The sequence below is a fragment of the Nelumbo nucifera genome, chromosome 1 (assembly GCF_055504915.1).
Source record: "Nelumbo nucifera cultivar China Antique chromosome 1, China Antique-T2T, whole genome shotgun sequence".
Taxonomy (NCBI): domain Eukaryota; kingdom Viridiplantae; phylum Streptophyta; class Magnoliopsida; order Proteales; family Nelumbonaceae; genus Nelumbo; species Nelumbo nucifera.
The window spans coordinates 161,810,240-161,821,666 of NC_142649.1; the positions used below are offsets into that span (position 1 = coordinate 161,810,240).

At 37.6% G+C, this 11,427-nt stretch overlaps 1 protein-coding gene across 3 annotated transcripts; it reads right to left on the reverse strand.

Annotated features, from left to right (window-relative positions):
• Positions 1-1,280: 1,280 nt before the first annotated feature.
• Positions 1,281-6,173, reverse strand: LOC104610071 (ethylene receptor 2). Of its 3 annotated transcripts, none has more exons than XM_088895007.1 (3): positions 4,856-6,172; positions 3,249-4,573; positions 1,281-2,006 (listed from the first exon to the last, which is right to left on the reverse strand). In XM_088895007.1, the coding sequence occupies exons 1-3, from the start codon at positions 4,983-4,985 to the stop codon at positions 1,470-1,472; spliced, it is 1,992 nt and encodes a 663-aa protein (XP_088751133.1). In that variant the 5' UTR covers positions 4,986-6,172; the 3' UTR covers positions 1,281-1,469. The 3 variants fall into 3 exon arrangements, with proteins under 3 accessions (XP_088751133.1, XP_088751134.1, XP_010274839.1); XM_088895008.1 differs by having other exon boundaries at positions 4,848-4,979; XM_010276537.3 differs by having other exon boundaries at positions 3,249-6,173.
• Positions 6,174-11,427: the final 5,254 nt, after the last annotated feature.

The following is an 11,427-nucleotide window of genomic DNA, read 5'->3' on the forward strand; positions in this document are numbered from 1 at the left end:
ATAAAATGCAAATTTTGCATCAGACACGAGTGTAAATTGTAGTTAAACTAAAGAATGGAAAACTGAGCCCGACGCACAATTTGTACCCAATTCAGATTTGTACTGCAAAACTGTAGAGCAGACAAGATTGAATTTCATGAATACATCCAAGGATCTGGAATATCTGGGTCCCCATGTTCTTACTTTGTTGCAGAGGTTTGTGAGGTTAAGAAGGGTGCACGTCGGCACCTCAATAAAGGGTTGATTATAACTTATAACAAGCTAAGATTCAAACCAATAATGGTGAGCTGTAAACACCTTCGAACTCAAGTCGTCCAAATGTAAGTACAGTTTACACTGTAAATTTGCAGTGCAAGCTAGAAAATGAGACAGGATTTCATAACTCAAAAGATGTCTGCTTATCAAAATGGCCTGTGGAAAATCACAGAAAATAAGTAGGATTACTGAAACATCTCAACTACGGTCCGTAGGACAATCCCGGTTGATTTGTTCGCTAATACTGTTTAAGCTTTTCTCTTGCTATATGCTTTAGATTTATCAGGAACATGAAAAAGAAAAGAATGAATGCATTAATCTACCTATCTTAGCTCTCTCTTTCTCTCAGACTGATAAAATAAAAACAAAAAAACAAAAATCATGAGTTAATATGCACTGATACTAAAAATTTGGTATTGGTGTGTATCATTTGTATCCCTCTCAGGCTGATAAAATAAAAAAAAAAAAATATTGATTATTAAATGTCTTGATCCTTGGTAATAAAAAATAAAACAATATATCTACCATTTTCTCTTTTCTTTTTGAAAAAATATTATTTTAATTGGCCTATTTTTTTAAGGCTCAGTTTGGAAGCACTTGGGATTTCCTACTCACTTTTCCTACCCACTCTATCCGCCGTGAATTGGAGCCACACATCTCTATTATGAATTGAGAGGTGACTGCAATTCTCGCTTGGAAGGAATAGAAATACAAATTCTAACCCCAATCCAACCCTATCCCTATGTTTTCAGGTTGAGTTCAGATTGGTCCGACCCAAGTTACAATGACATAATCCTGTATCTAAACGATAATTTATAATTAATGCTTATTCTTGATGACATTAATTTTGCATCATTTTTAAATCATTCATGCCTCCCTCAATTGAACCACCCATTTGAATGCAAACATGCAGTTTTATATTTTAAATCCTTTAAGTTAGTCTTCGAAATGCTTGCCTCATTACATTGCAGTTGCTGTTAAAACATAAATGTGGATAGTTGTGATTAACTTTGACTATTACCATGTTTCATCAAAGAAACCAAAGGAGCTAATTTTTTTTTTATGCCATTTCAGGATTGAAGGCTACATCTCTTTTCCAGAATCTGGAGGAGAAAAACATAAATGTGGCTATTTCAATTATTTGGTTGACACCCCAGACTGTCAGAAAGAATATTGGAAACCAGAAGTGAACAAGTAATTTACAATTTCTGTCTTCACACACCTTTGCTTGCCTGTTGCAGGACTCTCCGGAGCTCATCTGCAATTCCTTGCAACAGAACTGGTTTTCGGATGACACCATTTATTCCCACCTGCAAGCATCTTTCCCACACATCTTCATCTGCACTAGACGTCAAGACCACAATCAATGGCCAACTCCTGCTCCGGAACTTTCTGATTCTAATTGCAACCTCAAAACCATCCATCTCAGGCATGTCGAGGTCCAAAATAATGATTTGGAATGAAGTTCCAGAGGGCCCCAGAGCAGTAAGGCATTCAAACCCAGATGAAACAGAAGAAACTTGGCAGCCCAACTTCTCAAGCAGTTTCCGTGTTACAGCTCTATTGATATCATCATGATCAGCTAAAATAACTTGAAGGCCCCTGAACTCTGAAGTTAGTTTCTCTGATGATCCACCTGGTTCGAAGATGCCTCCTCCAATAGATGGTTGGAGTTGGAACCTGAGGATTAGTGTCATGCTCTGTGCAAAACCAAGAGTGTTTGCAACTGCCCAGATGTTCCCTTGCATCATCTGCAGATTGGTTTCAAGACCCAAGATATTAAGTTCTGAAATATAGAATGTGAAAATAAATGCCATGGCAAGCAAGAAGTGTCTCATTGTCCATTTAAAAGCATAAACACCTTAGATTTTAACCAATAATGTGGAATAACCAAAGAAGTTTTCACTGCATTCAAAAGGTTAAAATTAGGAATATGGGAGTAATTCCTTGTAATGCCGACTGCAGATACACACACACACAAACACAAAAGGCTCGATGGTAGAGAAAGATTATAAAAATTGAACTTCTCAGAAAGTGACACTATTACTAGTCATTACAAGCAAATACACCCTATAACAGTAAAGACAATTTTAAAATTCTTACTACCCACCTTATATAGATATAAATTGGGATATTAAATAAAAAATCAGGGCAAATTCTACCCCTGCAGTTTAACTATTAGCATTGTAATTACATATACAAGATTCTTTTCACTGTGGACTTACATTTATAACATTTTTTTGCTAGTCACAGAATTTATATATAGTAGTGCGCAATCTTTAGGATTGGGTAGTTTAGGCTCAGTTTGGAAGGAGTACAAACACAAATATGTAGAGCGCAAAACCTTACATTTTGTATTATTTTATATGTATTTGTACTGTACATATTTGTATTTGTACTCCTTCCAAACTGAGCCTTGGTGGAAAAAATGCTAACAACAAATGACCTTTAATCATTAATATGATTAGTCAATTTAAGGTAAAATGTGCAATTAAAATTTCATATGAGATTTTGAAAATACACTTCAATTCATGAGTTCCAAATGGTAATAGTAAAAATTTAGGAGATAATTCAAAAAATAAGAAATGTTCAAGGTAGACAATGAAATTTGTCCAAACAGCTATTTTTAGCTTATCCTGTTTAAGGCACCATCTTCTAAGAGAATAAGCTCCTGTTGATCCAAAAGCTTGAGAAACTATCTGTTGTTTTCTCAATAAAATGGAAAAAAATTGCAATTATAATGCCATTAAACCTCCAAATTTGAATGATTCATAATTCCAATGATGTAGATGAGTAATCAGTTACTCATCCAAATAAGGCTACTCATGAAAGAAGAATATTAGCTATCTGGTTTTCACATGTTGAAATCATGGTTTTTTTATTACTATTTTCATCTGGAGCATAACTTCACAACTTCCTATTCAAATTAGAAGATTTTAAGCCCCTCATTTGTATGGATAAAACAGAATAGAGGCAGGGTATATAGTTTTTACCTGCACAAGTTTTTTGCACATACTGAAGCTCAGCCCTACCTCAATTCCCTCACTGCTGTGTTTCCTACTTGTGGGTTGTAGAGTTGATACAGAGCCCTCTGATTTAGAACCACCATTATTTATGTCAATTTCAAACTTTATATAGGCATACCCATCAGATGAGCTTGGTCTCCACATTGACCATTTCTGATCATCCCTGCCCATATTTCCATTTTCCTGAGAGACATGGAATGCCATAGATCCTCCTCCATTACACCCACTAAGAAGATTCCCAACCATATGCAGTATCACCTGAAAAACTCTTCTCTCATCACCAATCACTCGATCAGACACTGATTTCCCAATGACAATGCTGAAAGAGAGGCCATTATAAACACATAGACACCTGGCAAGGCAAGCTGCTTCTCTGATCATTGAATGCAGCCGAAAGGATCTCATCTCTAATGGAAACCTTCCTTTATCCGCAGTTGAAATCTCCATTATATCATTAATCAATGTTGAGAGAACATTGCTGGTCTTTAGCATTGATTCAACAATGATTTGTTGCTCACTGCTCAGATTCTCATGTTGCATCACTGAAAGCAGCCCCAAGATGGAGTGCATTGGCCTCCTCATCCCGTGGCTCATCACCTTCTGAAATGAGTTCCTAGCTTGGCTTGCCATCACTGTATTCTCCCTAGCCTGTTGCAATGCCCGGTTCTGCTCTGCCAGTTTCTCTCTCATGTGCTGAGACTCTTCAAGAATTGCAGCATGGGACAGTGCAACAGCTACCTGATCAGCAACCACCTTAATTATCTCCAATTCATGGTCACTCCAAATTCTAGTATCAGATGCTGGAAGAACCAAAACCAGTATTGCATAACATTGCTGTATTAACTCAGGTGTTCCTCCTTTGAAGTCTGACACCCGCAACATGGGCATCCGTATTGCAGCCACCGCACCCGGCTCACCAGAACCACCGCTGCTTGCAAGACCGAGAGATGAACCCGGCATCAAGATCTTCACTTCCTTGTAATCCTTAATCTCCCTTATATCTGGATCGTTTATGGGGACAGTAGGACGAGAACTCCTCCCTATCAACTCGTGGGTCAAGTTCATCTCTGTTCTGATCTCGTTGGGCATCCAAATCGCACAGTTCTGCAGTCCCAAAGTATTAGAAAGCTCAACCAGAGTGGTATACAAGATGGTATGCCTATCCAATGACTTCCGAATCTCTTGCGTCAGCATTCGAACATGGCGGCCAGCTTCCTTCTGTCTGATCATCCTATCAACCTCTCTGTCAAGCTCCCATGCCTTCTTCTTCAAGAAAAGCTCTCTCACCTTAACTTTAAGAAGCAGAGGGATGAGAGTTACAAGGGTGATTGCAGTTGCACAGGAAACCAGAGCAGTGAGAAATTTGAAGATGGTAAGCGCCAACATTAGCTGGAACGTGTGCGGGGCATAAGTCCAGCCATTGATCAAATGGGTCATCCCACAAAGGACTATAAAGGCGATGAACTGAACCAGGACCCATTTGAATGGGACGTTGGAGCAGCTAACGAAGTAAAGGAGTTCGATAGGGATTGAAAAATAGGCTACAGCGATAAGGAAATCACTCACTCTCTGACCTTGTAGGATGTTATCCACACTCCAGAAGCCCTCGTCGTCGCAGTTGCAGCGTGGGAATCCACTATCCATTGCATAAACAGAGAAGAAGAGAGAAGAAATCAACAGCCCAGTGGCTAATGCTTTCAACATTGATTCTACGACCTGCGACTTCAATCCACTTAGTGGCGAAAGTTTCAGTCTTTTAACAATCCGACAGAGGTGGCAAGGGGGGAAACCTCCCAGAGCTAAAACCCTAGAACCCAAACATCAAGATCTATTCCCGTACCAAAAATTCCAAATGAAACCCCGAAAAGAAAAGAAAAAAAAAAAAAGAGAGAAAAAACCAAAATTAAAAGAAATCCATTTGCCAGGTCTCAAGATCTAAAATACCCAGAATCCCAAAGCCTCCAAAGAGCAAAATTGAAAATTTCCGCTTCCTCTGTTTTTCCTCTTCTGTTAAATTCTGTTTATCTACCTTTTTCTTGCAAGATATATATATATTTTTTCCATCTTCAGTGTTTACTTATGATAGCGGAGTTGAAGAGCACGAGATCTCTACAACTCACGACACCATAAACAAGAATCACCAACAAAAAGAATGCGAAGAAGGACCACTGATACCGACCTTTAAAAGCCCAGATACCAGCACCAGAAATGCAAGGCAACTAAAAGCAGTACCTAAAAAACACACACACTCCCGTGGCAAATGGAAACAAAATTTCAATGAAAACACCTTCGGATCTTTCTTTCTTTCCTCTTCTTCACGAGCCAACCTTTAAGCTTTAAAAACACTGGTTGATTTGGACGGTTTTCAGTAGTAGCTTCGCCACCTGCCGCCTTATCCAATCACGCAACGTATAGAGCACAGAAACCACCAATCTCCAACGAGAGCAGCAGAAACAGAGACAACAACGATAAGAAGACTCAAGACCCCTCCCCCTCCTCCTCCACCTCCTTCCTTCAAGAAAAACAAACCCAGTGTCGGAGCACAACCTACAAAACCAGTGTCGTGAACACCACCCTCCACCAACCTGGTTCTTCGGACATAAAACCGGCCATGTTGCGCCGTGTAGGCCGCTGAAACCCAGCAGAGGAGGAGGAGAAAAGCGGTTTTGGGTTCTAGGTTCTTTCTGTAGTTCATAGCAGAGCAGATGAACCGAAAATATCAGATTCTCCTACTGTTCTCTTCATTTCTTATTATCCTCTTTTTTCAAAATTTCAACCAGCGCATCTGACTTGAACGTGGCAACTTGGACACCGGAGGCTCTAGGCTTCATACAAGCGATATAGAAGAGAGGGGGGGAGGGGGGCAGCCGCTCGTGGTCGTCTGTTTGAGAGAAGAAATAATGAAAAACGTAAAAATATATATAATTCTAAAAAAAGGGGGAAGGGAGAGAAGAACTGAAGAAGGAGAATAGAGTGGGACCCACAATGTAGGACCCACATGAAAACATGAAGCGAACCTGGACTCCCTTAGCTCTTCGTCCTCGTCAGATCAGAAGGACTCGTACCCAGAAAAAGAGATATTATTATTTATTTTTTCTTATTCCAGGGAGCAAAGATCGAGTGGGTTTCAGTGGGCGCGCTCTCGTCAATAAACCAAGAGCACCCATGTGCAGCAGCGTTCAATTGTTGATTTTTCTAATTCTCAGCCAATCAGAGCTAAACATGTTAGGACGCTAATGCTTCTCTCAGTGGGAGCGCGGTCGTTGAATCATCACCCCCTTATAATTTATCCGTTCGAAAAAGGTAGCTGCAACGTGTTCAGATGAAGGAGTCCTTATTGGTTGCATTTAGTGCATTTATCAAGTCCTCATTATGACAGATCAAGCTGTCCCCACCGAGGCACAACCGTGGGATTGTAATCCCCGGTTCGGGAACTGATAAGATGTATCATCTGTATGGAGATGGAGGATTCTAATTCAACGGCTTTCATAAAGGGCTCACGACACTTCCAATCAATCCAACAGTAACGACCGAAAAAGGACAGCCCAGGCTGTCCAATCAAGGAGATTATCGACGAGACCAAACTACGACGACTGGAGTATTTAATGTACTCCACTGCTGTAGGTGTTGCATGTCTTTGTAAATCTCGCCCGTACGTTCAACTAGGAAAGAAATATCTTGGCCGTACGTGGAGCAAATCTTATGGTCTTATCATGGACTGTGTGGTGATATTGATTGCTAGTTGCTACGACCTACGGAATGCCAGTCCCAGTCTACAGTGTCCCAAAATGCTAGGCCTGACGGAAACGGGATAGTAGGGACAAGGGACCGGGGAGAACCTGGCGGACAGAAGGAAGGGGAACGATGCTGAAAATGGGTTCATTTTGAAACCGGATTTTAATGGACGGGCTCGACACAACCGATCTTCAATTTGACCCGGCCAGCGACTGTTTTCCAGACAATCACAGCGGTTCAGCCTGTCAAAAAAGTTGTATTTGATAGATTTGGGTGGGATGAATAGATGAGTTGGGGTTTGAACTTTGAATTGGCCAGACTGGGTATTCCACTCGCACTCAGAGAGTGCGTGTGAAGTGAAGGAAGAGCTTTGCTGTTTTCTGTTTGATTGGGCAGAGAAAGTTTTGGCAATGTACGAACAAATGCTCCATTAATGTGTCATTTTCCTCTTCTCAATTTGACATCAAGCCTTAGGTGTGTTAGTTCTCTCTTAACCCTTATCTCTTAAGAATAATCTTTTTATTTTAATGGTATGTTTGGTTCGTGCAACCTAGATGACTCTTTGTTTTGGGAGAGATGGTGCGATGGGATGAGAATATCATTCTCAAAATATGGAATGTAGGGTCTCACCAAATAGGTGCGACCCCACTGAGAAATGAAAGTCGTGCAATGGCAGTGAGATGGTGCGATGGGATGAGAATATCATTCTCAAAATATGGAATGTAGGGTCTCACCAAATAGGTGCGACCCCACTGAGAAATGAAAGTCGTGCAATGGCAGTGAGGAAATTTTATCGAGGGGTGGACTATGGACTATTTTCATCTCCCACCTCTGCAGTGATCCGAACTCCAATCACCTGTATCCTCCTTCATCTCCGACAAAGGTAACATTTTTGGCAGTTATTGTTTTCGTCTTCTCCGGCGAAAACAGCAAGGACAGGTTATTGTCTTCATCTTCTCTGGCGAAGGTAATATTTTTGGTGGTTATTGTCTTCGTCTTCTCCGGCGAAGACAGCAAGGACAGGAAGGACAAGTTATGTCTTCGTTTCCGATGGTTATTGTCTTCAAATCTCAGACAACAAGGACAGGTTATTGTCTTTTTCTTCTCTGGTGAAGGTAATGTTTCTGGTGGTTTCGTTTCTCAGTGACGTGTTTCTTCAGCGAAGGTAGGACAGGTTATTGTCTTCGTCTTCAAATCTCTAGTTTAACTTCGACACTCTAGATCTGGCCAGAGACATGTGTTTGCTCTAGATGTAGAGTTTTTCCGATGGATTTAGTCCAAATCTGTTCCTAGCCCCATGGATTTGTTCCAGTTCTACAGTATTTCTTCTTCCCTTCATCTCATCAACCAAACACTAGAAGCGTATTCTATAGGATAGTAGGTCTTAGCAAACAAACACAACCAAAAAATGAGAAAATAAATTCTTCCTTTCTCATCTCATCCCTTCTCATCCCACTTTTTCTTGGAAACCAAATGGACCATAAGAGAAAAATGGGTGTTCATTTCTTCTTCTCTTATTTCTTAAAGTACAATTATACAACGTTTTGTTTTCCAATGATATCCCCAAAAAGATAAACAAAAACTCCCATATATGAGGTTAAAATAGATATTTGATAATTTTTAGAATTCATAATAACATTCTTTGCATTCATAGAATTCAAAGGAAATAAAAGTTCACCAATATCAATATACCTCTTAATGTAATCATTGCACTTTCATATGTTAATTAGTTGATTCATCACCAATTAAAGGTGTAGCCCGAGGTAATCAGCGTTTTCAGCCTATTATTGACTCAAATAATGATCACCCATCCAGATTTATGGTCCATTTAGTTCATAATCCAATGTTTTAAAAAATCAATTTTTTATCTTTGAGTCATAGTTCACCAAACTGTTTGGATCGAACAGGTTAGAATATACATATACATATATACATACATATATGTATAATTTGTGTTTACTTTATATTTTTTTAATTAAAAAAGGCTAAAAATAATGATTTGAGGTTAAAAAAGGGTTTTTTTGGCAAAAGTAGTGGGACAAGGTGCCTTTAGTAGATCTCAAAACATTACCAAATAAAAAAAATCACCCAATCGAACATCCAAAATTCCAAATGCAAAGTTACGGTCTCCGGAAATACATATATTGAGTGTACAACCTATGACCCGGTGATCTAATTAGACGGATCAATGATTCAACCACCTAAGTCAATCAAATGGCAGGTTTCATGCAAACCGGACCTAGAATATTAATAAAAAAGTTGATCAAGTGAACAACCTAGGGACCTGGCCGGTCAAGCTATTAAATTTGCTTTGTTAGAGGTCATGGGTTAAATATTAGATATCTTTTTTTTTTTCTGTTTTTCAGCTACTAGCATGTCGTAGGGGCAAATGCACTTCTTAGAGAAATAATTGTAAAAAGAGAAGGATTTGATATTTATTTATCTCTGTTTAAATTATTTTTATATATTATATATAAATGTTATCTTGTAAACATTTATGCCCCTAGATGCTTTTATGTTTCCATATAAGTTGATTGTAATTTATGTTCATAGTAGAACCTAAAGTTGTCCACATAAAAACTTTTTAAAAGATATACCCAAAACTCGAAAAAGACCCTCATGAAACTATCCAATAACATAAGTGAAGGGTAGTTTTGGGATTTTGAAAAGTTTCAAAGCACACATGATATTAATTAAATTAATAATTTAAATTTACTTGGTTATGTGAGTTTAATGTAATTAATTAATATTTAAAAGGTTTCGTTAATTAATTTTGAAGTTATTAATCATAATTGTAAAATTATTATTTGAAAAAATTTAAAGTAATTAGTTTAATTTAAGAATGTAATTACAATGATTAAATTTACTAATTACATTGAATAATTTAAAAAATATTTAAAATTACTTAATTTGATTACTTAATTAATTTAAGTTCCCATTGAGTCCAAAACTCTCACTGTCTAATATGACACTAGGTCCCATTGGGTCTCACACAACCCCCTTATTACCCCTCCCTCTCTCATCACCCCTCCTTGCGTCGGCATGCATTCCCATTATGGCACCAAGTTCCACATGCTCCCTTCCCTTTGAGTTAGAATTTTTCCAAAAAAGAAAACTTCCCCTTTAATAAAATCAAGGTTTTATTAAGTTTATTTATTTTTTTAGTTAAGACAAAGTTTTCAACCCACGTGTTGACCCAGATGGTTGAATCATTCAACCGTCACCCAACCATGATTCTAAATATGGTTTTCCTAAAACCCAGAGTTGGTAAAAATCATCCAACCCAAGCAGTTGAATCATTGACCCATTTGACCTTATCACTAGGTCACAGGGTGCACACTCAATTATGTGTTAAAACATAAATTAATACATATATCTCATGTCCCATAAAATATGTGAAGGGCAGTTTTGAGATTTTGAAATGGTTCAAGGCACACATAACATTAATTAAATGAATAAATTAATTTTACATGGTTATGTGAATTTAATATAATTAATTAATTTTTAGAATACTTTATTGATTAATTTTAGTGTTACTAATTACAAATTGTAAAATTACTATTTGAAAATGTTTAAAGTACTTAATTTAATTTAAGTATATAATTACATTGATTAAAGGTACTAATTATATTGAATAATTTAAAAAAAATTAAAATTACATACTTTGATTAGTTTTTATAAAGATAAAAAACTAAACATTACTTAATTAATTTAAGTTTCCACTGAGTCCAAAACTTTCTCTATCTAATATGACACTAGGTCTCACACAACACCCCTATTCCCTTCACCTCCCTCTCTCTCTCACCCCTATTCCCTTCACCTCTCTCTCTCTCTCTCTATCTATCTATCTCTCTCTCTCACCATCATCCTTGCAGTGACATTCTTTCCATTATGACATTGGGTCCTACATTCTCCCTTTTGCTTGAATCTGAATCTTCCAAAAACAATTCCCTTTAATAAAATTAAGGATCTATTGACTAAGATGGTCAAACTATTCAAAATGTCACCATTCCATCATTTTGAACCTAGTTTTCCTAAAACCTAGAGTTTGGTAAAAAAAAAAAAACCATTGACTTGGTAAAAAATAATCCAACCTAGGTAGTTGAATCATTAACCGGTTCAACCCATTTCACTGGGTTATTGGTTGTACACTAATTTATATATTAAACATAAATTGATAATATATACATATATTATATGTAGAATAAAATTATTTTATTGATATAATACATGCTTATACCTAAATATACACATATATGGGTACTTATATACATACGCTGACATGTCACAATCTGACTTGCTCAACCTACCCAGATGGTCAAACTAATGACCCATGACCTAGAAGAAAACATGGTTTGTCCTCCCATTTGTTTTTTTTTAAAACATTGAATAAAGGTTTTATAGTATATTT

Excerpts from the sequence above, each read along its gene's own strand:
- LOC104610071 (XM_010276537.3), bottom strand. The coding sequence starts at position 4,985 with ATGTTGAAAGCATTAGCCACTGGGCTGTTGATTTCTTCTCTCTTCTTC. Across the intron at positions 2,007-3,248 it reads TGTGCAAAAAACTTGTGCAG|ATGATGCAAGGGAACATCTG; the intron begins GTAAAAACTATA and ends ACCAATCTGCAG.